Here is a 27,510-nt window from a genome sequence, read left to right as displayed (position 1 = left end):
ATTGTATTTTTCAGGATTACAAAAATGTATTGTTTATATATCTTTGTGAATGTGATTTGTTTCCATAGGATACATTGCTAGATTTCTGAGCATCTGAAAATTTCACTCTTAGAGCCAAACTCTCCACCTGAATAGCTGCCCCAGTTTGCCCTCACAGGCACAGTGTATGAGAATGTCCATTTCCCTGCATTCTCCCCAATGGCGAGCTTTGCCAATCTTCTTTATTTTTGCTTAACTGAGAGTCGAATTATGACTGTGCGCTATTGTTTTTGCTTACATTATTTGGGTTACTGGTGAGGCTGAATATCTTTTCTCCATCATTTTATAACCTTTGAGCTGATCTCTAGTTTCAGTCTTACTTTCTTATCTACAAATAGAAAACTAATACCACATCATGACTTGAAAAAAGTACAGTACTAGATCTTAAAAATAAAGACCTCCCTGTTGGGTTCTCAGCCCTCTATCACCCTTTGAATGTCTCTAATATGAGATAAGTGATTATAACGAAATGTGAAGGTTGTAACACAAATCTCAGTGAGAGCAAGTATAAAACACCAATCTCTCAAATCTTAGCATAGCTTAAAGCACCACTGGGGTCACAAAGCCTTGCAGTACCTCCCCTGATCTTCAGGATTTCTTTAACATTGATGGGGCCTGAATTTTTCATCAGTTATATGTCTTTCTCCTACATCATTTTTCTACTTACTTTCCAAATATTAACACAAGGAACCCTTGTTCCACCAGTCTCCCAGCTCACATGGGAGAATGCTTCTGTCATCTGTAGCCAAATGTGTGCAGTTTCCTGCGCTGTGACAGTTCCATTCTTTTTCCCACTCTCATTTTCATTGTCAATGAGAACATCATGCGCTTCTTGCACAAGGTTGTGCTGCTTAAGTCAGAAGTCTTCCCTTTTCTTTTCTTAGGAGAAGCAAAGCACCGAAAGTATAACCCATCAAGTTTTCATAGATTTAACTTGTATGGGATCCCAACACCACATTTTAATGATGGACGAAACATGGCAAAAACTTTACATTGGCTTCATGAACTACAAATGTAAGTTTAAGTATGTTGTGTCTCGGAACAAGTGTTAGATATATGGCATATGGACTTGAAAGTTTATTACGTTTATTTTTTGAAGAGGTAATGCAGTGACATGGTTCAAACATAAAAGTAATAGAAAAAGATACACATTGATATGTCTTCTAAACTGTCCAGTTTCCCCAGAGATAACCAGGATACTGTCTTTTTGTTGTTGTTGTTGGGTTTTTTTCTGTTTTATTTTTTGTTTGTTTGTTTTTGACCACGTGGCTTGCAGGATCTTAGTTCCCCCAGCAGGTATAGAACCTAGGCCCCCTGCAATGGAAGTGCAGACTCCTAACCACTGGACTGCCATGGAATTCCCTGTGTGTGTGTGTTTGTGATTCTAAAGTTATTTCATGTCTTTTCAGCAGATTGGAAGACATACATGAATGTTTTTAATCTATGGGATCAACCCTACTATGTTTCTTAAAGATAGTGGGCTTTCAAGTCTCTAAAAAGACAATCATGTCACATATAATTGACCTGTCATTTATCATTCAGCTTTGTTTAATAGTTATTTGGGCACCTGAGCATCTGACTTAACTCTCACAAACTGTGACCTTTTTACACCTGCATTCTACATTTTGACTACTTTCCTAAGAAATTAAAATAAGGTTCCTTAGTTTTTCGTTCCCTGTCTTATATTTTATATCTAAGCCAACAAACAAAATAAAAACCTATATTTCCTACTATGTTTAAAAAATCAGAAGATTGAAAATACTGAGGTACTGGGTTGAATGGTGGCCCCCAAAGATGTCCATGTTCTAATTCCCAAAACCTATGAAGGTTATATTATATGGGAAAAGGGTCTTTGTAAATGCAATTAAGTTAAAGATCTTGAGATGAAGAGATCATTCTGGATGAACTGGGTGGGCCCTAAATCCAATGACAAGTGTCCTCATAAGGGAAAACCAGAGGGAGGTTTGAGACAGAAAAGCAGAAGACATTCAGAGGAGAAGAAGGTGATGTAAAGATGGAGGAGGCTGGAATGATGTGACAGCAAGCTAAGGAAGGCCAAAAAAAAAAAAAAAAAAAAAAGCCAACAGCCTCCAGATGTTGGAAGAAGCAATGAACAGACTCTCCCCTAGAGCCTTTGGAGGGAATGCAGTCTTGCTGTCACCTTGATCTCAGACTTCTGGTCTCTAGAACTGTGAGAGGATACATTTCTATTGTTTTAAGCCACAAGTTCATAGTAATTTGTCTAGCAACCACAGGAAACAAATATACTGGGCCTGCATTTCTATACATCAATGGTGGGAGTGGATTTACTTTGCTCTCTGCCCTCTTTATTTTTTTATTTTTTATTTTTAGTTTATAACTTTTTTAAAATTAATTTTTATTGGAGTATAGTTGATTTACAATGTGTTGGGACTTCCCTGGCCGTCCACTCCGAGCTTCCACTGCAGGGGTTGTGGGTTCAATCCCTGGTCAGGGAACTGAGATCCCACATGACGCATAGTGTGGCCAAAAACAAAAACAAAAAAAACAAAAAATAAAACAAAACAAATACAATGTTGCATTACTTTCTTCTGTACAGCAAAGTGAATCAGTCATACATGTACATCTATCCACTCTTTTTTAGATTCTTTTCCCATATAGGTCATTACAGTGTATTGAGTAGAGTTCCCTGTGCTCTACAGTAGGTCCTTGTTGTTTATCTATTTTATATACAGTAGTGTGTATAAGTCAATCCCAATCTTCCAATTTATCCCTCCCCCCCATTCCCACTTGGTAACCATAAGTTTGTTTTCTACATCTGTGACGTCATTTCTGTTTTGTAAATAAGTTCATTTGTACCATTTTTTACGCCCTCTGCCCTCTTTAAAGGATACACTGGCCCTCCAAGTTTCCATAGACCCCCGGGGTGCACACAGAGTTTGCACATTCCCACAGGCACCCACCTGCCTCGCTCATTTGCCTGTCTGGTTGCTGAAATAAATAACAGCTCCCAGTTATAGAGGCCAAATGCTTAGTACTTTATATATGATTAATTTAATCCTACCAACACCTCTGTGAGGTAGGTAGGTGTACTATAATTTTTTTTCGGGGGGGTATGGAAAAGTTTATTCACCGAACCTATCTATGAAACAGAAACAAAATCAGGGACACAGAGAATAGACTGGTGGTTGCCAAGGGGGCGAGAGGGTGGGAGAGGGTAGGATTGGGAGTTTAGGATTAGCAGATGCAAACTGGTATATACAGAATGGATAAACAACAGGGTCCCACTGTACAGCACAGGGAACTATATTCAACATCCTGTGATAAACCATCATGGAAAAGAATATGAGAAAGAATGTATATATATGCATAACTGAGTCACTTTGCTATACAGCAAACTAACAACACTGTAATTCAACTATACTTCAGGTGTACTATAAGTTTTAGCCTTTTCATTTTACAGATGAAGAAACTGAAGTACAGAGAAGTGAAATCATTTGCCCAAGATCATGCAGCTGAGAAATACTAGGGGTAGGGACGAAACCCTGGCAGTGTGTCTCCAGGGGCTGCCTTTAACCACTACACCAGGGGTATAGGCACTGGATTCTGTGATCACAGGCCTGAAATTTTGATTTCCATTCTTCTCCCACTCCCTTATTATATGAGTTTCTGATACTTGAATTATTGAAAACAATAATGTGAAAACACAAACACAGAAGAAATTCTTTCAATATTATACTAAACCCGTATGAGATAGTTTTTCTTTAGGGTATAGAAGAAGAGCTTATAAAACAAATATTCATTAATTTATCACTATTAAAGTTGTTAAAACATACATAAAGGAAAACATGAAGAAATGATTTAAGTATTTCACTAGATATTTATAATTAAATATAACATAGAAATTGATACTTAAAAGAAGGTGACAAATATGGTTTATCCACTTCTGAAAGCATAGAAACATTAAACCTACTATCCATTTCTTAAAGATATGAAATAAACATATTCACAAGGTGGTCCTTAAGAAGGTCCTAAGAGCAGAGCTTTTGGGTCCTTAACAAGCACATATTTATCAATGATTTGGGATAGTCATAGAAAAACACACTGAATTTATAAAAGCAGGCCATATGCAAGATGCATGTCCCACCAACTTGTCTCTACCCACAAGGAAACATCATTTATGGAACACTGTTTTATTTGATCATTCTTTCTGTATTTCAAAACTTAGTTGGAAAATTATTGCTGAAATGATAGATTCTTTATTCCCTTGATTTGTTGTATTTCAAAAAGGACTCACTACTTCATTCTTCAGTGTGATTTGTATTATAAACTTGGAGTTAAGTATATTCGTTTACATGTCTTTTTTTTTTCCTATTTTCTTTTTTTGTCTTTATTTTTTAATTGAAGAATAGTTGATTTACAATGTTCTGTTAGTTTCAGGTGTATAACAAAGTGATTTATTTATTCATATATATATAAATTTAATCTTTTTCAGATTCTTTTCCATTCTAAGTTATTAGAAGATATGCAGGGACTACTGTATAGCACAGGGCCTACTGTATAGCACAGGGAACTATATTCCCTGTTATATATATTGGTTATCTATTTTATATATAGTAGTGTGTATCTGTTAATCTCAAACTCCTAATTTATCCCTCCCCCACCTTCCCCTTTGGTAACCATTAGGTTTGTCTTCCATGTCTGTGAGTCTTATTCTGTTTTGTTTACATCTCGCTTTGATATGCACTATTTTAACATAAATTTGGTTAACTCTTAACTTTTGAGAGTTATTAGGGATATATGAAGGAATATATTTGCTCCATAAAACTACCTCTATCTATATTCTGTTTATGACCTTTGGTCTGAAGAATCAGTTAGAATGTTGAAATGGGGTGTGTGTGTGTGTGTGTGTGTGTGTGTGTATGTGTCTGAATGAAAAAATTGATTGGCACACAGAGACTTTACTCTGAGTTGGTTAGTGAATACTGTGAGGTGTGTAATGATGTTACAGTTATTGATACTCTGACATACTTGGCTGCTCACAAATACTTCCCGATTCTCCCAGAAACATAACCCAGGCACTTTTAGGCTGAGAAGCATAGGCTCCATGACTTAGAATCCTTACCTTTACCATCCAGGCATATTCCTAATCATGCCCCTTGGAGCTGGTTTTATTTATTTATTTATTTATTTTAAAAAATTTTATTTTATTTATTTTTTATTTTTGGCCGCGTTGCGTCTTCGTTGCTGCATGCGGGCTTTCTCTAGCTGCGGCCAGCGGGGGCTACTCTTTGTTGCAGTGCGCAGGCTTCTCACTGAAGTGGCTTCTCTTTGTTGCGGAGCTCGGGCTCTAGGCGCATGGGCTTCCGTGCTCTGTAGTTGTGGCTCTCGAGCTCTAGAGCACAGGCTCAGTAGTTGTCGAGCATGGGCTTAGTTGCTCTGCGGCATGTGGGATCTTCCTGGACCAGGGCTCGAACCTGTGTCCCCTGTATTGGCAGGTGGATTCTTAACCACTGTGCCACCAGGGAAGTCCCTGGAGCTGGTTTTAGATTGTCAACTTTATTTGTTCAAATTACAGCCCTTAAACTGCCTCTGATTTATTCTGACTTTACCCATATTGTTCTTTTTCTCCCTTTTTGAACTAATGGGAAGTAAATGAAGAGATAAAAGATGAATTACTTTATATTTCATCTTTTGTTTCTCCACAGAGTGTCACTCTTCTCCAGAAATTTATTCAACTCCATATTTCTCCAGTACAGGAAATAGTTTTAAAAGCAAATGGAATCTAAGGGTTTAACGTTCATTGTTTTTAGTCTTAGCAAAACAATAGAGAATTTATTAATTTTAATGTTATTAAATAGCGGTGTTGTAATTTTGCAGTTCTCAAAAGAAATTCTTACTCATTTAATCACAGTGATAGAAGTAATGAAATTATATTACAGAAAATTGGCAAAATAAAATCACCCGTAATCCTGTCACCTTAATTCAACCTTTATTATCTTTTTAATCTATTCCTTTCTAGTGTGGCTTCCTGTGTTGATTTTTGCATAGCTTTAATCAGAGTGCAATACCATTTTATATCCTGGATTTTCGCTTAACATAAAATATTTTTATATTTCTGTGTATTCTAAATAACCAACATTTTGAATGCACACAGAGTGTGTTCTTGTTAATACGACATAATTAATCACCCTCCAGGATTGAACATTTAGATTCTTTTTTTTTTTCCCATCGTAGACAGTGAGGCTACAAGCATTTTTATAAATGTAACTTCTTTTCACACTTAATTATGTGGATTATCTCCTTATGATTGGTTTTCAGATGTGGATAAAAGAAGATGAACATTTTTATGCTCTTTGAATCATGTTACCAAATTATTTCCAAAAGGATTATAGCAATTTGCACTTGCAATCTACAAGTGTTTTACCATAATTTTTGCCAGTGTTAGATATTCTCTTTCTCTGTCTCTCATCTCTCTCTCTCTCTCTCTCTCTATGTGTGTGTATATATATATATATATTTATGTACTGTGTTAAAAGTGGTACTTTGTTGTTCTTTTCTCTTATATTTCTTTTATTACTGGAGAGTATTATAATTTCTCCATATATTTGCTTACTAGATTTGAGTTATTTGTTTATATCCTTTGGCTATTTATTTCTTTGATGCTTACTTTTCCGTTAGCAATTTTAGGAGTTACACTTATAAGAATGATATTAACACTTTTTGTTTACTGAAAAAAATTTTGTTTGCTTGTCTTATTCTTTAATCAAAATTTTATATTCTATTATAAACTTATCTTTATAATAGAATATACATGATAGAAGAATGAACACATAAAGCTTTCTTATTAGCATATCATTTCTTTTGAAACTGGATTTATTTTTTGATGACCCAAATGATACTATGGTATTCCTCACCATATGTATATTTGGTAGCCAAGAATACTTTAGGTAATACAGATACCTGACAATTTTCTAATTTTATAGGAAAAGAGGAGCTAAGGTTGTATCCAAGAGAGTTGATGATTTCAAAGAAAAATTTCAACATAAACTTGGAAGAATTTTAGATCCGTAAGTTCATGATTAACTTAGAGTTGAAAATGTTTTTGGATCAAATTTACAAACTACTCTTGTGGTAAATTTTGGTTTGTGTTCTATTAGGTTCTATCTATTAAATGAGAATCATCCTTTTGTGTTAATCAGGGAACTCTTGTTAGCCTCTATAGCGCTTGGGGTTCCAGGAAAGTATTGAGTCTCCAAAATGGACACGGCATTTGGAGAACAGGGTGGAAGAATTTTGTGTAAAGCTTTATTTCTGGGATCTCAGAAATTTAACTTATTGCATTAATTTTCCTCTCTCTCCCCTTCTCCCCCCACAGCCCCCCATATATATGTATGTACTTCCATAATTCTGCTTTGAGTATGTTCTGTTTTTTTCTTTTTCAGTCTGGACTTTTTCACTGGAAGCCAGTGAAAGCATTCAGCCATTGCTAATGCAAGTGGGAGATTAGGAAAAAGATCTGTTTGAGAACTTCTGTTTGATTCTCATAGTTTGGTTATAGGAGAAAATATAGGCTATTAAAAACATATGGCAAACATATTTTAAATTCCAGGGATGCCATGTGGTGGGAATTTTCACTAAAGGATTTGTTTTCTTTGATAGCATTGCAGAAACAATGAATGTTCCCCCAGACCACACATTTGGGGCTTGTCTCCGTCCTGAGGAGTATGGTAAATATACAAACTTTCTTCTTAAAAAACAAACAACAAAATCCCCCCCCACCCCCCAAATCATGCAGTTAAGTTCACCATCTCCTTCTCTCAAAGCTTCTAATTTTAATGGCTTAAAATATTACATTAACAGTAAAGAGAACAATTTGTAGCACAAGAAAGAAACAAAATTTTCATATTATATTTGAAATAGGAACAGTTTAAAGCCCTTGTAATGAATTCCTTAAGTGTATTTAAGGCTCAGAATTTTATTTAGAAAATAAATAAGGCCTGTTTTAAACAAGCCAAAGTGAAGTGAGGCAGCTTTTTAATGAATTCCAATATTGTACTAGGCCCTTGTTACTCAAAATGTGGTTGCAGATGGGCAGTGTTGGTGTCCCCCGCAAGGTTCTTAGAAATGCAGAATCTCAGGCTCCACCCCAGACCTACTGAATCAGAAACTGCATTTTAACAACATTCCCAGATGAACTGTAGGGACATTCAAGTTCCAGAAAGCACTGTACTCTACAACCACATACTTAAGAACTACTCTTCCCACCAGCCAATCAATTAATCAACCTATAAAGTGGCAGAAGAAACTTCCCAGGATTTTGTCTTTAGTGCTAAGGGATCTAAACAGCAGACTTCCAAAGGGAAAACTATGCCAAAACTTATCAGCATTGGGCTGTATTTTACTGGTTTTCAAAATACAGTCTGCAGTCTTCCTGCATTAAAATCACCCAGAGAGTTTATTAAATATGCAGGTTCCTGGGACCCATGCTCATATATTCTCACGTACACTAAACTTTAAGAACTGCTACTAAAAATGTGTTAAAGTCTACTCACTGACAAATAAAATAAATATTTACTGAGCTTCTGCAACATGGTGTTTCAGAGCACCATGAATCACCACATTAGGAGATTATATTTTGGTTCTGTTTTTAGATCAACTGTTACATGTTTAATGGATGCCTGCCCATCTTAGAGGCTCTTCATACCTCTAGGAGTGGGTAAGGGATGATTTAGGAAACCCATCAGTTAGTCTGAAATACAAGTAGATAATAATGCCCAGCTGCCTACTTGAGGGCAGGTTCATGCTGGTTGGCACCCCATCTTGCTGTCTGTTGGATTCTTGGGGTCTAGCGTACAGTACATTGTTTTCCCCGGTATCTATAGCATGAATCAATGAATCTAACACATAGTTTATCATGTTGACAATTAGGCAACATTGACAAATTTCCTAAGAGTTGAGCTACGTTATCCTTAAAAGTTGAATGATAAGATAGAGCTATAAAATGAAAAAGAAGGACACTGACATTAATTGTTTAAAAAATGTGTCCGTATTGGCCTTGGCACTGTACAGCGTAACTGTAAAAGGGAACTGTCAGCCCTCTCTAGACTTTTCGTGGAGCTCATGGACGGACACAGATTAACCCCAGTGGCCTTTTGTGTCTACTATTGGGGTTAACTAGCAGCATCTATTCCGTGCAAAGCTTCAGGGTCTGCCTGCTTCCGAGAACATATTGGTTTCTTTACTGGGCCTGGATTGCTCCCTTACCCTTACTTAGGGAAAGAAAGGCAACTGCACAAAGAATGCCTCATCCCTCAGGCCTGGGGTTGTTGGTTATGTTACGATGCTTCCAGGAAGAGTGCAAGGGCTGTGTCCAGCTCCCAGAATGCACCAGGGTAGAGGCGATGTGAAGGAGAATCCAGCTCCCAGAATGCACCAGGGCAGAGGCGATGTGGAGGAGAATCATGGGCAGTAGTGCATCATGGGAATTGGTTGCAGGCAGGGTGCAACTGAGGAGCTGGCGTGGCTTTTCTGATGTCCCTGGTGTGGTAGCGAGGTCATGGTTCTCTCTCTTAGGGCCACAGCTTGTACTCCTGATTTCAGCTCTTTAGAGATGGCTCTTGAGTAGTTGTCAGTGATTTTTCATGAGCTTCATAAATATTCTCTCAGGGCCAGGCCAGAAGACGGCATCAGCGTACCTCGCATCCACTCGGCAGTCATATCTGGTAGGGTTGTGGTGGGAAAACCAGGTAGAGTTGGAGATACAACCATTCAAATGGTTATTTTTGGATGTTAATGGAGAGGGAAGGCCTCTCAAGATAAAAAAAAACTCAACCAAGAGCCATCTTTTGGAAGAATCAGTGTGCGGGGAGGTCCTTATACAGAGCAGCCCCCCAGAGGATTGACATCAGGGGAAGGAATGTGGAAGAGAAAAGGAAGCCACACTTATTTGTCAAAAATCACCCCTAACCACTTTGATTTTCTCTCGCAGAGCCTTACTTGGGTTTTGCCTACGTTAGGATGGTCTGATAGTAGCTGACCCCATTTCAGATGATCTTGTTCTGAGGCACTTGCCCAGTTCCTGGAACCAGCACTGGTTGTGGGCTTTTCACCCATACTTAGGGTCTACCCTTAGAAAGAAGGCTTTTATCAGAATATGCAGGATTAACTCCTGATTTTATAATAAACTTAGAGTGCTACGAGTACTTATTAAAAGAGACCCTTGACAGAGCCTAATAATATAGGGCCTTGTACAAAGTAGGTGTGAATATTAGTTGCCTTGAACTGCAACCAGTGTTGCAATTTATTCTTTTTTCAATTTTTAAAAATTGAAGTATAGTTGATTTACAATGTTGTGTTAATTACTGCTGTACAGCAAAGTTATACTTACATATACATATACATTAAAAAAAATTCTTCTCCTTTATGGTTTATCATAGGCTGTTGAATATACTGCCCTGTGCTATATAGTAGGACTTTGTTGTTTATCCATTGTATATATAATAGTTTGCATCTGCTAACCCCAAACTCCCAGTCCTTCCCTCCCCCAACCCCTTCCCCCCTTGGCAACCACCAGTTTGTTCTCTATGTTTGTGATTCTGTTTCATAGATAGGTTCATTTGTGTCATATTTTAAATTCCACATATAAGTGATATCATATGGGCTTTGTCTTTCTCCTTCTGACTTACTTCACTTAGTATGATCCTCTGTAGTTGCAACCATCAATGTTGCAATTTAAATTAACCTACCCAGGATATCACAGCCAACTGCCAGCATGACCCTGTCGCAAGAAAGCATGAAGGGAGGGGTATAGGCCAGGGGAAAAAGAACAGAGGCAGAAGGTTTCTTCTGGTGACATCCACCAAGCCGTCACATCTGAAGCAACATGGTCAACTCTGGTCTGATCTGTGTCACCATTAACATCCAAGGAATGAGGTTTAGAGGTAGTGCATTTGTACTTTCTTTGTGTCATAATTCAGGAAAGTTCCTTTAAGTCATGAAAGAAAAGTGGAAGCAAGGGCCGGGTCTGGCGGTGGTAGCAGGTGGATTGGAGGGGTTATTGCTCGGGGTTGTGGGTCAGGACGCACTTAATGGACTGTGGATGGAGGTCTCTGTGCTGGTAATAGTGTAGGGGAAGCAGGACAGAAATGGGGACTTGGTATGCGGACTGAAGGCAGACTGGAAACTCACATTAGGAAGGAGTATGGAACCTGTGTCCAGTTTTTACAAGGTTTCGCAGACATTTAGTCAACCCCGAGGCACACAGAGTGACTCCCACGTGGAATCAGCCCCAGCTTTCAGATCCTCAGCCTTGTAGACAAATATCTGCTAAGAGGGTGTCAGTCAAGGACTTTGCTGTCTTAGGAAAGGATTTGACAGCTGAGTGGGCTCATGATTCCCCCATAAAATTCATTTTTTCAGATTTTTTTCATTGAGCAAAGAAGTCGCATAAAGCAGAAGTATTCATTTTTATCAATTACTTTGTACTTTTTTTTTTATACAAAAGGATTTTCTGTCATGCTGCGTAATAGTATTGGAGTTAGGCTTTTTCATTCACAGAAGTTGCTAGATCTCTCTCTTTTTTAGTATGGGAATAATTGTGACAGACTTTAAAGTCAGATAAAAGACTTTCTTTTCCCCCTGTCTTCAATAGGAGCTGGTGATCTCATCCACAGAAGACTTCCGGGAGAATATCTCCGAGGCAAGGACAGACAGAGAGCCCTGGTTGCAGCAGTGCGACATCACTTAAAGAAAGTTAACTACCAAAACTTTGACACTTTGCTGGCAGCCTTCAGACACTATGACAAGGCCAGTAGTAAAGTGAAGCTTTTTTGGTCTACGCATGGGCTTACAGGTCCCAGCAGGATGGTGTAGATCAGGATCAAGTCCAGTCCACCACCTGTTTTTGTAAATAGTTTTACATGCCTATATTTTGAAAAATTGGGGTGCATGTATCTCTTTGAATTAGAGTTTTCTTTGGATATATGCTCAGGAGTGAGATTGCTGGATCATATGCATGCCCATTTGTTTTAAGTATTGTCCACGGCTGCTTTTGCAACTACACGTGTAGAGTAGTGCATCAGAGACTGAATGGCTTGCAAAACCTATGATATCTACTTTTTGGCCCTTGACAGAAAAAGTTTGCTGGAGTAGATCTGCATTGTCAAAATGTGGTTCTTTCACCATCATCAGTATCACCTGGGAACATGTTAGAGATGCCATCCTAAGGCCCACCCCAGACCTACTGAATTAGGAATTTGAGGTTGGGGTCTAGCAATTGTGTTTTAACAAGCTTTTCAGTGATTCTGATGCAGGTTCAGGTTTGAGAACCACTGTTGCAGATCATTAAACTGGAGTGTGCTGGGAGCCTGGGGGATGGACAGTCTCTGTCTCACTCTCAATGTGTACACATGGTATTGTCAGTCTGGTCCAAGTCAAGCTTAGAATGCTCTCCCCTGGGGACCAGGTGTGGTTTCAGTTTTGAGAGCAAGATCACTCAATTTTCAAGCTACTCTAAATTTTATTCTTTGATCAAGTCAGATCAACCCGGGGCTGCATAATTACCTGACATCATTTTAGGCCATCACAGGATTTACCAAGCTGCACAGTGCCTTAGGCTTGCACTAAGGAGCGCTACTGCACAAACAATTTGTGAAACGTGGCACATTTTTTATTAGTACGTCCATGCGGCTGTTATTTATTTTTGTCACATGCATCCTCTTTATAAGGAAACCCAGTCTTTCTAAAGCACATAACTGTGCTTTGTCTAAGTATCTGGTTTGTTTTTACTTCATGTACAGCATGACTTTGGACCAATCGTGCATACCTTTTTGACTTGGCTGCCAGGAAGCTTAGAGCCAACGCAGAGAAACACATCTAGTTTGTGAACGTGATCTTATAGCACAAATTCTGTGCACTCTTTTTATTTCAGGTTTCATCTTATTTTAGTCCAACTTTATTTTCTCTTTGCCCTGATTTCCTCACTTTTTTTGGCTCTCATTGTACTTCTTTTTCTAGGCAGCCTCAAACCGTTTTAGAATGAGTCTAACATAAACAAATAAAAGCTCATAAATAAACCCAGGATGATGTAGTGCATCATAATCTTGATAGGAGAAGAAAAGAAAGAGCAGAATAATTTTAGTTTATCTCGAAAGGAAAAGATAATATTCTTATCTCCATTCCAACGCTGAGTACGGTTTTAGAAAAGTGACACCTCACAATTTTTATCTTATAAAAAAATCTTGATCACTCATTGGCTAATTCATTTTAAGCCCATTCGTTTTATTTGATTTTAGATTAGGGGCCTGTGTGCCTGTGATGTACTGGTGAATAAAAAGTGGGTTAAATATCTCAGTTAAGTTTGTACTAATTATGTCGGGACAAACACCAATCAGTCACCAACGACATTTCTCACAAAGTTGTGTTTAAAGAAAATGTAAGTATTCAACTGTTTCTCTGGTTTTTTAGTAGAGACCGATGGCTATTTACAGGTAATTTAAAAATTATTCTGCAGAATTAAATTACGTAAGCAAAAACAAGTATATTTTAAACTTTACTCAACTCCAAGTGTCTACGAAGATGATATTGGGGAAATTTACATGGTAGTAAAGTGAATAAGGAAAACGAGCGGGATGTGTAGTGCTCCTCTTTCTAAAATTCCTCATGTTAAATGTAATCATAGTCAAGACGATCATCTTAATAGCTGTCGATGATCTCAGTGAACCACCAGGCACGTTCCTTATGATAAAATTAAATTAAGCAGGAGGAAATTACTGAGAATTAGTTAATGCTGATATACCTTTTAAATAGTTAACTTTTAATATGTACAATGTAGTGTTCAGTGTCCTTGAGGAGCTTTTTTTTTTCCTGAGTGGGTAATAAGACGTGGGTCTTCCTAGTACAGCTGTAGGATTGTTTTTGATGATTTGAATCTTATACTATTGAATGCCCAGATTTAATTTAATTGAAAAGCAAGACAAAACAGAACAAATAAACTGTGATTTCCTAAATGACTCTTCTTGGCTTAGAGGATTAATTCTGTTATTTGTTGAACACTCCCAGCACATCAAACATTATCCCAGATCATGTGCAGGCTTTTAACTCAGGGAACTTAAAATCTAAAGCGGGGGGAAAAAATAAAGACTCATCATGTCCAATAATGGTCACAGCAGAGTCTCAGATTTTCAAAATAGGTATCTATAATTCCAACTCCTTTTATTCTGCTTATTATCCAGGAAGTAGCTGAGATGGGATGATTCCTTCTGGGGGACAGTTGAATTCATTGACAAAACTGGTTTACTAAGACGTGTGAGCTGAGAGCTGGTGAGGAAGGGAGGTGGTTTTTGAGAAGGCTGTTCCAAAGCTCAGTAATACCAGATTGCTGTGGATGGTTGGGAGCAGAAAAGGTTCATTGAATACCTTGACTAACAGCTCATTGTTGAGTAGCCTTTGTGCTATAAGTCACGCCACTGTCAGACTGAAAGTGGTCCAGAAAACAAAGCACGTGACTCAGATGAATTGCATGGGCCATACTTTTGTGGCTGGAGCTGGCTCATCGGATTGAAATAGCAATTCTATAACTTGAAAATGTGTCAACAGAGAGATGCACCATCAATAGCTCTGAGTGGGGACTAAGGTTCATGTAGTCAGTATGCCAGGAGCATGGGGCAATGCCTTGTGTGTGATGTGTCCTCCCTCACCATGAGACAAATGGGTCAGCTTGTTGCAGGAGTCACAAGTTAGGCATGTGGTGGTAGCCTCTGCCTCAGAAACGTCGACTGCTTTTTTGGCACCTGGTCTAATGGTGCATTTATTGTCATGTCTGCTACAAGGATGGATCCAGGCAGCGATGGTGCAACCTGGGTGGTGCAGGCTCAATCCAAAGCTTGATTCCTGTCATCCACATCGGAGGATGGACCCTTATCCTGGGCATCTATATGAATTACCTGGATGGTTCACTCAGCAGCTGTGATTTGTTTCCATAGTTTTCTTTTTTCTTTTTTCTTTTTTTTATTGGAGTACAGTTGATTTATAATATGTTAGTTTCAGGTGTACAGCAAAGTGAGTCAGTTATACATATACATATATCCACACTTTTTGTTTTAGATTCTTTCCCCATGTAGGTCATTACAGAGTATTGAGTAGAGTTCCCTGTGCTATACAGCAGGTTCTTATTAGTTATCTATTTTATATATAGTAGTGTGTATATGTCAATCCCAATCTCCCAATTTATCCTTTCCCCCCATTCCCTGGTAACCATAAGTTTGTTTTCTACATTCGTGATGCTATTTCTGTTTTGCAAATAAGTTCATTTGTACCCCCTTCTTTTTTAGATCCACATATAAGTGATATCATATGATATTTGTCTTTCTGTGTCTGATTTATGTCACTCAGTATGACAATCTCTAGGTCCATCCATGTTGCTGCAAATGGCATTATTTTGTTCATTTTTATTCCATTGTATATATGTACCACATCTTCTTTATCCATTCCTCTGTTGATCCATAGTTTTCTGTCTCAAAAAGAGGTGTCTTTAATCTTCCAATCTGTAGTGTTCTTTTTTTAAATTTTTTAAATTTAAAATTTTTTAATTTTCTATACTTTTGGCCATGCTGGGCGGCATGTAGGGTCTTAGTTCCCTGACCAGGGATCGAACCCATGCCCCCTGCATTGGAAGCATGGAGTCCTAACCACTGGACTGCCAGGGAAGTCCCCAGTCTGTAGTTTTCTAAGTGGCAACCAAGCAGGCAGGCCATTGGCAACAGTCCAAGAGTCAGTAAAAATATAACAGATTCATCAATGGCAGTATTGGCCAGAGCTGTGATAATAACCTTGAGTTCTGCCCACTGAGTAGAGTGACTATGCCCTTTTTTGGTCCTTAGCTCTCACTGAGGTTGAAAGCCACAGCAGACCAGTGAAGACCATTGGGTTTCAGGTTAGTGAACCAGGCCCAGCGGCTCTACGTGGTGAAATAATTATTCATAGAGACTTGCAGCTCAAAGGGGTCATGAGGGTTGAGGGGCCCCAAAGGTACTAGCATTCTCTCCATGTGGCTTCTCTTGATCATAAGTGCCTGAACATTCATAAGACAGGTATGGAAAGCATCAATACCAATTGACACATCCAGCAGTGGAAGCCACAGAAATAATATATTGTTAACTTTCCTTCTCCACTTTGAACAAACCCTGCCCAAACCCCACCAGCTGATTCCTGACATCTCTTCTTGCTGCACACTCAGTAGGGTGACGACTTTGGCACCCATAGCCAATGAAGCCGTAGTAGTTTCAGTCTCCACCCCCCTGAAGTTCCACAACATACTGGGACAGATACTTGTGGCCTGTGATCCCCCTTGGGGACAAGGAGATCTTGTCCCATACTTAGTTCTCCTTAGAACAGCTGAGGTTGGGGTATGGGGGGAGGGAAACGTCAGGGCTGCAGAGGCAGGAGTGGCTCTGTACCCAGTGAATAAGAAGCATTTTCTTTCATTATCGCCACCATCTTTTTCAGGTTTGGGGACCCTCGATTCAACAGCCCACCACCTCCCCCTTGCTTTTCAGTTAGGGCTGTGGGGTTCGTAGTTTTGGTTGACTTGGGCTGGCAGCAGAGACTTTCATAAAGCAGTCTACTTTAATCCAGGGCATTGCAGCTCCCTGCCCATATAATATATTTTAAAGTCTCATTCTGTTTCAACATGGGGGTTAGGAACATTCTCCAGGCCTATGGGTCTGGCTGCAGGAATTGATCTAAAAATCACTGGGTCAGTTTCTTGTTCTCAAGGGGATTGCCTTCACCAGCATTGTGAATCCATCCCTGGGCCTAGGAGCTGATTGTTAGTGAGTCATTTATGTTTTCCCTTGGAAGTTTAACTATATCGGGGAACTCTCTCTGAGAAGGCCAAAGCTCCCTTATAGCAGCTGGCACCCACTTTGAAAACACTGGGACCTTCCCCTGTCATCTCGGACGGATCTAAGTTTGGCTTGACGGGCTGCAGTAGGGCTGAGTGGTAAGACGCCCAGCTCTGACCATTCTTCCTTAACAAGCATTATGTGCTCCGGCCCCTCACCCCACAAGAGAATCAGTCAGGTTCTGCCCAGAGCCTTTCTAAATTTCCCTCCTTTCATGCTCAGCGTAGGTGCTTCTGTCTCTAACTGTTGTCTGAAAGCGGTGGAAACTTCCCCTCCTCCCGCTTCCAGGATGAATCTGAGTGAATCCTCTTGTTGACGGGAGCATTAATATCCAGGGGCAGCTGCCTTTGAATCCACTCTCTGTGCTTGGTCTGCAGCCACTTCCCTAATTTCTTCTTTATACCAGCCAATGGAGTGTAGGACAATCACTGCCCAGTTGACTTTTTAATTTTTTCCCATACCGCGCGGCATGTGGGATCTTAGTTCCCTGACCAGGGATTGAACCCAGGCCCTCGTGAGTGAAAGTGTGGAGTCCTAACCACTGGACCACCAGGGAAGTCCCTGACTGCCCAATTGGAACACCAACTTTGAAAGCATTGAAAATTGCAGAAAGATGTCAAAAGTACACAACATTGGTCAAATGAAATGTCAAGCACGAATCATGCTTAGGCCTGCTCAACCTGAGTGTAAACAACATGATTTAATGAGAAAGATATTAAAATGAACAAAGGCTGTGAGCCACACTCCACTCCAACCAGGGTTGAAATTACCGCGCACACATCAGATGGACACGATGGGGACAAATCTCGCTTAATATCTGACTCTCCTTATGTGAAAAATAGGACCGATTCTTTGAATTTATGTGATAGAGCTCTTTCTTTTTTTCTTAAAGGAAATAACAGATGTTGCCCACTCTGCTCGTGAAGACAATGCTCACGTCATCTTTTTTTGCTTCGTGTCTAACAGAAGGGAGATGGGGCCATAGATAAAGCTGAGCTTCAGGAAGCGTGTGACCAGGCCAGTGTGCACATAGATGAGAAGCTCCTGGACCAGCTATTTGAATACTGTGATGTGGATAACGACGGGCTGATTAACTACCTTGAATTTGCAAATTTTCTTAACTGGAAAGATAAAACCCCCTTTAAAGAGTATGAAGAGAGGGTCATTATTAAAGGTATTTAATTTCTGAAGGCTTGCTAAATTCTTAAATGGACTTTAGTATGTTCTTTTTCTTAGGAGTTTGACTCTTGTCAACTTTAATATTATATATTTAAAGATATGCACATATACATATATTTGTTTTCGTTTTTATGCATAGAATATCTGTGGAAGGTTAGGAAAGAATTTGATAACATTTATTATTTCTGGGGAGGGGACACTGGTTGCTGAGGGTCAAAGTGGCAGCGAGACTCACTTTTCAATCTATGTTTTTGTATCTTTTAAGTTTGGAACCGTGTATTACTCATTCAAAAGAAAACAATTACAAGCAAAACAATTTACACAGAAGCCCAAAATATGAAAGAGAGTTCCTCAGAAAGCTGTTTGAGAACCATTTTCTTAGAGAAATTAGCTCCCTTCCCTCAGGAAAAGTCAACTGTAAAATAGAATTTGATCTGTTAAATTTTTTAAGAAAAGGAAAAACATAATCTTTACTTTTATTCAAATATCTTCATGTTTACACATTATCTTCCTGCATCACTAACCATATATAGATATACATATATACATATGTGTGTGTGCGTATGGAAGTTTTTTTTTATAAGCTTGTTCTTTGTTTTTAAAATTAATTAATTAATTAATTTTATTTTTGGCTGTGTTGGGTCTTTGTTGCTGCATGCGGGCTTTCTCTACTTGCGGTGAGCAAGGACTATTCTTCGTAGCGGTACACAGGCTTCTTATTGCGGTGGCTTCTCTTGTTGTGGAGCACGGACTCTAGGCGCACAGGCTTCAGTAGTTGTGTCACGCGGGCTCAGTAGTTGTGGCTTGTGGGCTCTAGAGCACAGGCTCAGTAGTTGTGATGCCCGGACTTAGTTGCTTCGTGGCATGTGGGATCTTCCCAGACCAGGGCTCGAAACTGTGTCCCCTGAATTGGCAGGCGGATTCTTAACCACTGTGCCACAAGGGAAGTCTGTGTATGGAAATATTTTTAAATAACTAAAATCACGGTGACTGTACCATTTTTATTTGGCTAAAAAAAAAACTTAGTTCTCAAATTTCTATGGAATGAAGAGATACTTTTATGGTTTTTGTAAACTTCATTCTCAGTTCCCTTAAGCTGAGGTATTATGAATTACTAAACCATTTCCTCACTTTTTAAAACTTAGGTTATTTCCAGATATTTTAAAAGTAATATGGGTGACGCTATAATGATTATCATCTCTCAGAAAGCTTTCTGTTTCTAATTATATCTCATTTCTTATGAATGTCATTTTTGTCCCAGAAGTAACTCCCTCTTTCATTATGCTTTTTTAAATGATTGTACCAATTTGCAATTTTATCAATCACGGTGGTGAGAAGGTTTTACTCCAATCTTGCTACCATTGAGTGTTATTTCAAACATTCTTGTGATTTAGTTGTTATATAATGATACCTCGTTTGCTTTAATTTTCAAGTCTTGATTCTTACAGACGATTAACATTTGAAAGATTGTCTACATTTTTATCTCCTCTTGGAATATCTCTCCTCTAAAACGTGAAGATACTCCTGTTTTCACTTTTATTCCTGCAAAGCCAGTACCACACTTGGGGCTTTACTGATCACGGGAGCCCTTACCGGTTTCTGGGATGGCTTTTCTCTGCTGTCCGCTAGGAGAACAGGAGGATCGTCTCTACCTAATGAAGCTTTTTATAGAAAACAAGTCTACCCTAGTTCTCTCAGCAATAAATAGAGGGTGACAGAGTACTTTCCTTCTTGGTACAACTCATGAAGCAGTGGGGGAAACAAAAGCCTGCTTTCAAACCACGTGGTTCTTCTAATTGTTCCTGGTTGGGGGTGTCCTGACTTGAGCAGCCATTTTCAATGGAGTTCTTGAGGTTTTCCTCTTCTTCTAAGACAGTGGCTGGTGGGTCAGTCAGAAGGGACTCAGGAATGCATTGCCAGGAATTTTCTTATATCAAGTTCCATCTTACTGTTGACGGCTGGAGAAAAAGGGGCGCGTCCTTTCAGGCAGGGGCTTTCGAGCAGTTTTCTGAGAAACTATTTTTCATACTTGGTCCAGATTTCTGCCTTTTGTGGGGAGTGGGTGCAGGGAGTGGGTCCAGAGGGTCTGGAACACTGGGCCCGACGCTTTCACGGAAGCGATTGGCAGGGGCTGAGTCGGGGGGTGCAGACTTTAGATGGGCCTGTCTTTTCTGGTTTGCCACCCCGATCTGGCACTGGGGCACCCTTCGCCTGTGTCACCGGGGCTGGGCTTTGCCCAGCACCTTGAGTTCCTCCAGCGCTCGAGAGACCACAGCGCCGCCTAGTGCTGGCTGTGTACTTAGCGGCTCCGTGAAAAAGCTGTGTCAGGAATTTCCTCCTCAACTTCAGAACTGACTCAGCAAAGCAAATCTGCAAAAGAGAACAGAATCTTACAATCGCAGTTGTACCTCAGGGTTTTCTCTTATACACTGATTGGAAGGGAGTTATTTATAGAATCGGTTCCTGCGCTCACAGCGAGCTCTCATCGCCTCTCCAAATGTCACAGTGCATGGGGGCTCCCTCCCTACCGCGATCAGGTATGTGCGGAATTTACAGCTCCAAATATTTCTTCTCCTGTCCCTCCCCAGGGTACAGTCTTAGGAACAACTCTGGTAATCCTGTAGTTCAAATCAAATATGAAAATAGGCTCTAATTTTAAAAAAGAGGAAAGAAAAAAAAAAAGTTCTCCGTTTTCATTTGGTGTTTCAGATTTAAAAGCTTCATTCTAGCATAAAACGAGCGAAGTGGTGAGCAAAAATATTAGACCTTGTTCAGATTTCCTGGTGTATGACCTTGGCCTGAACTTGTAGTTCCACAGTGGCTACTGGTGTCAGCGGAGGGTCTACACCAGCTCAGCCTCCGTTTCCACCAGCAAGAAGAGACTAAATGGGAAAACTCATCTTGTTACAGGGTGAGCACCAGGTAGTAACTTTGTCCTGTACCTTTTTTTCCCCTTTCCGTCTTTGCTTGAAGGTGGAAAACCAGATTGTGCAAACCCTGCTGAGGCTAATGTAGAAGAATCTGAACCAGCTCTCCTGATAAAGCCAGAAGATATTGTCTTGAAAGAGCCAGGGAGCTCAGAAAAGACTCTGCGGACACTTCTGAGGCCAAGCGATAAAGTTTCTAATCACTACAAGACAACTTCTTCGGAGATCAGTGCAGTTGTAGGCGCTGTTCCTTCTACTTGTGAGTATGTCACATTATTTGCTGAGTGTTAAAAGGATCAACAAACACAGAAGGGGAGTGTCCTTTGTCTGTCCTTGCATTGTCCCCCAGCCTCTATTAGACTCTAACTTTCTCAAAGTCCAGGACCTTTCATTCAGTTCTGTATTCTAAGCACCCAGGAGGGCTCAACAAATGTAGGCTGAATTGAACTAGTGTTCATGGTGACCCAAGTAAAATGATTCTCTCTGTATTAATGAAACTGAAACCATCATAGCTCAGAACCCAGAATGTTAGACCTCGTTGGAATTCAGACTTCACCAAGTGCTAGGAGACTTTGGAACCACGTGATTCTTAGCTACAAACAGATTTGCCTTCAAATATTTGAAGAGTTCTTACAGAACGGTTCCTTACATCTTTATTCCCCGTCTGTTAGTCTGCTAGGGCTATCATAACAAATACCACAAACTGAATGGCTAAACAGCAGAAATTGATCATCTCATGATGGCTGGAAGTCCGAGATCAAGGTGTTGGCAGGATGGCTTCCTTCTGAGCGCTGTGAGGGAAAATCTGCTCCAGGCCCTATCCTGGATTCTGGGGGTTTGCCGGCAGTCTTTGGTGCTACACAGCTTCTGCTGCACCAGCTTGATCTCTGCCTTCATCTTCATCTGATGTTCTCCTGTGTGAGCAGCTGTGTCCCAATGTCCCCTTTTTATAAGGACTCCAGTCATATTGGACTAAGGGTCCACCCTTCTCCCGTATAACCTCATCTTAATTAATTATTCCTGCAATGACCCTCTTTCCAAATAAGGTCACCTCCTGAGGTACTAAGGGTTAGGACTTTAACATAAAAGTCTGTGGAGGATACAGTTCAACCCACAACTGCCCAGATCTCAATATCAAGCATGATGAATTTAGAAAGACTCTTTTACATTGGTCAAGATCCCTTTTTTGGACTAAGGCCATGATTAAGGATTTACATATTTTTCTTAACATATTTTTCTTACATATTTTTCTTGGATTTCATAGACATGCTTTACATTCTGTTGTGATGAGAGCTTGCTACTTGCTTTGGAATAGTGTTGCCCAATAGAAATACAACTGGTGTTGTATGTTTTTTTTTTTAAATTTATTATTTATTTTTGGCTGCGTTGGGGCTTCCTTGCTGCGTGCAGGCCTTCTCTAGTTGTGGCGAGCAGGGGCTACTCTTCATTGTGGTGCGTGGGCTTCTCATTGAGGTGGCTTCTCTTGTTGCAGAGCGTGGGCTCTAGGCGCGCGGGCTTCAGTAGTTGTGCCTCGCAGGCTCTGGAGCTCAGGCTCAGTCGTTGTGGCCCACGGGCTTAGCTGCTCCGCGGCATGTGGGATCTTCCTGGACCAGGGCTCGAACCTGTGTCTCCTGTATTGGCAAGTGGATTCTTAACCACTGTGCCACCAGAGAAGTCCTGGTGTCATATGTATTTAAAAAATTTTAGTAGCCACATTAAGAAGAAGGAAACAGGTGATATTAACTTTAATAGTATATTGGGAATTCCCTGGCAGTCCAGTGGTTAGGGCTTGGTGTTTTCACTGCCGAGGCCCAGGTTCAATCCCTGGTCAGGGAACTAAGTTCCTGAATGCTGCGTGGCATGGCCAAAAGAAAAAAACATTTTTTAAATAGTATATATATATATTTTATGTACAATATGTATCTCCAAAGTACTATCATCTCAACAAGGAATCAATATAAAATGATTAATTAAATGTCTCACATTCTTTTTTTGGGTACTACATCTTTGGAATTGTGTATTTTACACTCAGAGCAGAGCTCAGTTTGGACTAGCCACATTTCCAGTGCTCAGTAGCCACATGGTTGGTGGCGGCTGTATTTAGAATGTCTGTTTTCCTCCCCCATCCATGTCCTAGGTTATCCCATCTACGGTGTTCCAACCATTCGGTCCGATATTCCCGCCCCCCAGATTCGCCGCATCAGTGACAGAACCAATTATGGTGAAGAGGGAAATGCCTATTCATTGCTGCATCCTACCATCTTTGGCCAGAAAGGATTGTTTGAAAGAGACTTCTTCAAGACCAGATCCAAAAAAGAGGTACAACATGTGATTTCAAAAGGGTTGAAAGGCCAACTACACACAAAGGTGGAAATGTTTATTTGCTTGAGCGTTTATATTACAAAAGTCATCAGGAGCACCCCGCCCCCCTCCCCGAATTAGGATTCTTGAGGATAATGTTCAATTTGGTTGTGATATTTGGTACAATTCTTGAAGTAGAATTTACTCTAATAAGAAGCATTACACTCACATCATATATTCACTATGACCTATGTATAAAAAGAAAAATGTTTTCCTAAGATATTCAACACTATTCTTCATTGAGTAAAAGCAAAGAGGCTCAGTCCCTTCCTTGTGTAAGTACCCTTGTGGTCGTGGGTCTCCAAAACCAAAGAGTAAGAGTGAGGAGGGCCACTCTGCATCCTTATGAGCTACTATCTCAGATTATCTGCAACAAGCACTGATTTAAAATGTTCTGTCTTGTTGCCACGTGTCAGCCCATGTATCTTGTCTTTTCACTCAGTAAACATGGTCTTCATGCCCCAGGTGATTTTCTTCCTAGGTTGGTTATAAAGCAGGTGCAACCGGCTAGGCCAGAATAGCCATTGGGGTTCTGAGGGCCGAGGAGTAATGGCAGGTCTTGGTCAGAGCAGCCTGTCTAGATCTGCCATTGTGGAAAGCAGGCTGTGATCAAGGGAGCAATTGCTTCTTCGAACTTTCAAATCCAGAGCTAGAAATGATGTGAACAGATGTGTGATGCTTTCTGGGACTTCACATGCAGGGTTGATGGCTTGCAAACTTGCAAACTTAGTAACAGATTCATTCCAATGATTCATTTCCACTGAGGTGGGGGAGAGGAGGGGAGAAACTCAGAGGAAGATGCCTGCTGGCTGGTCCCAAAGAAGGAACCCAGGATCCACCACAGAGGGTCAGAGAAGAGACATTTGCAGACTGTATTTTCTCTTCCCTCAGTCACTCTAAAGGGCCTATGAAATAGGGCTTCAGGGCCACCAAAAGAAACAAAAATCTCCTGCTTGTTTCCTGATGCCTAAAATTCTTTTAACTAGGAAGTCATCCTTTATCTCACAATTCTAGGTAGGAAGTAAGAACCCAGAGGCCTGCACATATAGTATTCCAACTAAATGACATTCTAGAAAAGGCAAAACAATGGAGAAAGTAGAAAGACCGTTGGTTGCCAGAGAGTTGGAGAGAAAAAGGGAAGGATGAATAGGTGCAGCACAGAGGATCTTTAGGGCAGTGAAACTATTTTGTATGATACCATAATGGTGGATACGTGTTATTATACATTTGTCAAAACCCATAGATTATGCAACACAGAGAGTGAACCCTCACGTGAACTATGGACTTTGGTTAATAATAATGTATCAATATTGGCTCATCAACTGTAACAAATATACCGCACTAATGCAAGATGTTACTAACAGGGGAAAAGAGGGGTCAAGTGATAGAGCATACAGGAACTCTCTATAATTTCTGCTCTATTTTTCTAGAAACCTAAAACTGCTCTAAAAAATAAAGTCTACTAAGAAAATAATAAAAAAAAAAAGAACCCAGAGACCTGGTTGGAGTAATAACGTCACCTTGAGAGTAGATGGGTTTCTGTAAAAGTGTTAGCTAATCAGTACAGGAGGATGGAAAGCTGAATGAGGGTAGGAATGCCTCCCAAAGAGTTGGGAAGGAAGCAGGGGAGAAGGGCTGGGCTGCCCAAGAACGCACCTCAGGGCTTCGCTCTGCAGGGACATTTTTTTGTTTTGTTTTGGCTGCACCACATGGCATGCGGGATCTTAGTTCCCTGACCAGGGATCGAACCCGAGACCCCTACAGTGGAAGCGTGGAGTCTTAACCACTGGACCGCCAGGAAAGTCCCTGCAGGGATTTTCTTTACCTGTCACTGGGTGGAGGAAAATAGCAACTATACACGGGTGCCTTGAGGCGCTTCTGCTGTGTAGCTGCTGCCCTCGACAGCACGGATCTCCTGAATTTCAAGTGTATTTGATTATATTGTTAATTTCCCACAAGGCACATCATATCTAGGGGACCTTTTAATTGTTAAGATTTAGTTTAATAGAGGTATTCTGCAGCTCTTCTATTTCTTTGGCTTTCCTATTCACTGTCTAACCTTTCATTCCATTTCCCTCTTTGCTTCCCTCCTGTATGCTTCATAGTAAATGTCTTTCCTCTTTTAAATTTAGTTTCATTTTTTTTTTTTTTTCAAATCTTTTCTTCCCTCTACTCATTCTAATATTTCTTCCCACTACCGGTTCTTATCTTTCCTTTCTTATATTTTCCCTGGGACATATAAAGCATGTTTCCCCCCTCCCTTTATCTCTTTTACTAATTATCACTGAAGAGAGATGATTAATAACCAAAGTTTGCTGGTTTTCAATACGCTCAGATTTTAGTCTGCTCACTTGCTCGCGCATGCACTATCTCTCCGACATTTGCACACCCCCAGCTATAATTAAAGTTTACAACAGGCCAGTTAGAGACATTCCATAAATGTTCTTTATCTTTTGGCCACGTGGCTCGTGGGATCTTAGTTCCCCGACCAGGGATCGAACGTGTGTCCCCTGCAGTGGAAGCACACTGGACCGCCAGGGAAGTCCCATAAATATTCTTATTTTAAAGAAGAGAAACTAATATGCAAGGGGTTTAGATAACGTACATAAGAGGTGACTGGGATGGAAATCAAATCCAGCAAGTCTTCTAGCTTTAACTCTTTTACCCTTTCTGCTTGAATTTGGCCACCTCCCTTTAAAATAAACAGAAACACTTAGAGTTGAAAGTAATTTTGTATACTGGCTAGTAGAGTTGAACATGCTCATATTCATTCATATTAGCAAAACGATTCCTGAGCTGAAGGTACTGGAATTTTAATATTGGCTTATTATACGTAATAAGCCCTCCTCCCCCACCACACACACACATGCACACATCTTTTTTGGGGATAAATGTCCATAGTCTTAGATATTATAAAGATATTTTTGAAAATACAAACTGAAAAACACATAAATATTAACCTGACTTTCAAAGTTTTTTTTTTTTTCCCCTAGATTGCAGAGATATTATGTAACATTGGTGTCAAGCTTTCGGAGGATGAATTTGAAAATGTATGGAATCTTGCATCAGAAAAACATCACCGGGGAGAAGTTTGTGTTGAGAATATCAGAAATGTTCTGAATGAGTTACAACACGCAGACTGGACCAAGTGCAAAACAGCCGTGTGATCTTTGTGGAGTTCATTCATTTACACCAAAGAATTGTTAAATCCGTGTTCATCTAAAATGTTCAGTCCATTCTGGTTTTAGATATTATAATTCAGCAATCACTGTCATAGGGCTTATATGCCTGGATGCGTTGCTAATAAATGAGATCTTGGACTTTAAACTTTATTTTCTTGTTTTCTATAAAGCACCAAAGAATTTGCCAAGCACTTGGAGTTAACCTTTAAGCTCACCAAAGGCATAGCTCAGAATGATGCTGGAAGTTTGTCATGTTTAGTGTGCTTAAGAATGCTATGTTTGAGTGGGTGGCCTGATATTCAAAGTCTGGTTTGTGATACCAGGTTCACAAAATTCTGCCTTCAACATTTTGTTATTTTTCTCTTTAGGTGTCACTGTGACACAACTGAAGCTTAATGGGCTTTTAAGTCTCTGTCAGCACCTGGGGAAAACAGACTTAATCACAAGGAGCAGAATTTTGGGAATAAAAACTTGAGTTCCAACAACGACATGATGTCTGGTAGCTTTTCACATCTTTTTATGGCCAGAAAAGCATATTGTCCTTGGAGTATCTGAAGAGGACATAGCTGACCACACTGTTAGGTGTAGCTTTAGAGAGTTATTGTAGCAAATTGTGCTGAATCATTCCCTCCCTCCTGCCTCGGCTCTTTGATATACAAATGTGATGCCTGGGCGGGCTGAGATCCAGATGGTGATGGGGAAGTGGGAGCCGGGTCCAGCGTGTTCTTTCTGTGCATCAGGAAAGCCCCAGGGTGGGTTGAATCCATGACCGAAGCTTTCTCAGCAATATCACTTGATGAATTGAATGATCAATAGCATGTATTCTACCGGTATTTCTCTGTGATAGACCTTCACATTTTGTTGTTTGGTTTTTGTCTATTAGTCTAAAAAAATTACTCTTTAACTTAGATGTTGTGGTTATTCTGTAGGCTACTGTTA

At 40.0% G+C, this 27,510-nt stretch overlaps 1 protein-coding gene across 1 annotated transcript in view; it reads left to right on the top strand.

Annotated features, from left to right (window-relative positions):
• EFHB (EF-hand domain family member B) overlaps positions 1 to 26,597 on the top strand; it is a 47,805-nt gene extending 21,208 nt beyond the window's left edge. Inside the window, exons 6-13 of the mRNA XM_059921946.1 lie at positions 924 to 1,053; positions 7,005 to 7,088; positions 7,681 to 7,748; positions 11,672 to 11,826; positions 17,889 to 18,096; positions 21,075 to 21,287; positions 23,166 to 23,347; positions 26,383 to 26,597. Of these exons, the coding sequence (XP_059777929.1) occupies positions 924 to 1,053; positions 7,005 to 7,088; positions 7,681 to 7,748; positions 11,672 to 11,826; positions 17,889 to 18,096; positions 21,075 to 21,287; positions 23,166 to 23,347; positions 26,383 to 26,556 (1,214 nt within the window). The 3' untranslated portion in view covers positions 26,557 to 26,597. The remainder of the gene's footprint in view (positions 1 to 923; positions 1,054 to 7,004; positions 7,089 to 7,680; positions 7,749 to 11,671; positions 11,827 to 17,888; positions 18,097 to 21,074; positions 21,288 to 23,165; positions 23,348 to 26,382) is intronic.
• The last annotated feature ends 913 nt before the right edge of the window (positions 26,598 to 27,510 follow it).

Source organism: Balaenoptera ricei, chromosome 4 (genome assembly GCF_028023285.1).
Source record: "Balaenoptera ricei isolate mBalRic1 chromosome 4, mBalRic1.hap2, whole genome shotgun sequence".
Lineage (NCBI taxonomy): Eukaryota > Metazoa > Chordata > Mammalia > Artiodactyla > Balaenopteridae > Balaenoptera > Balaenoptera ricei.
This window is presented reverse-complemented; position numbering and strand designations above follow the sequence as displayed.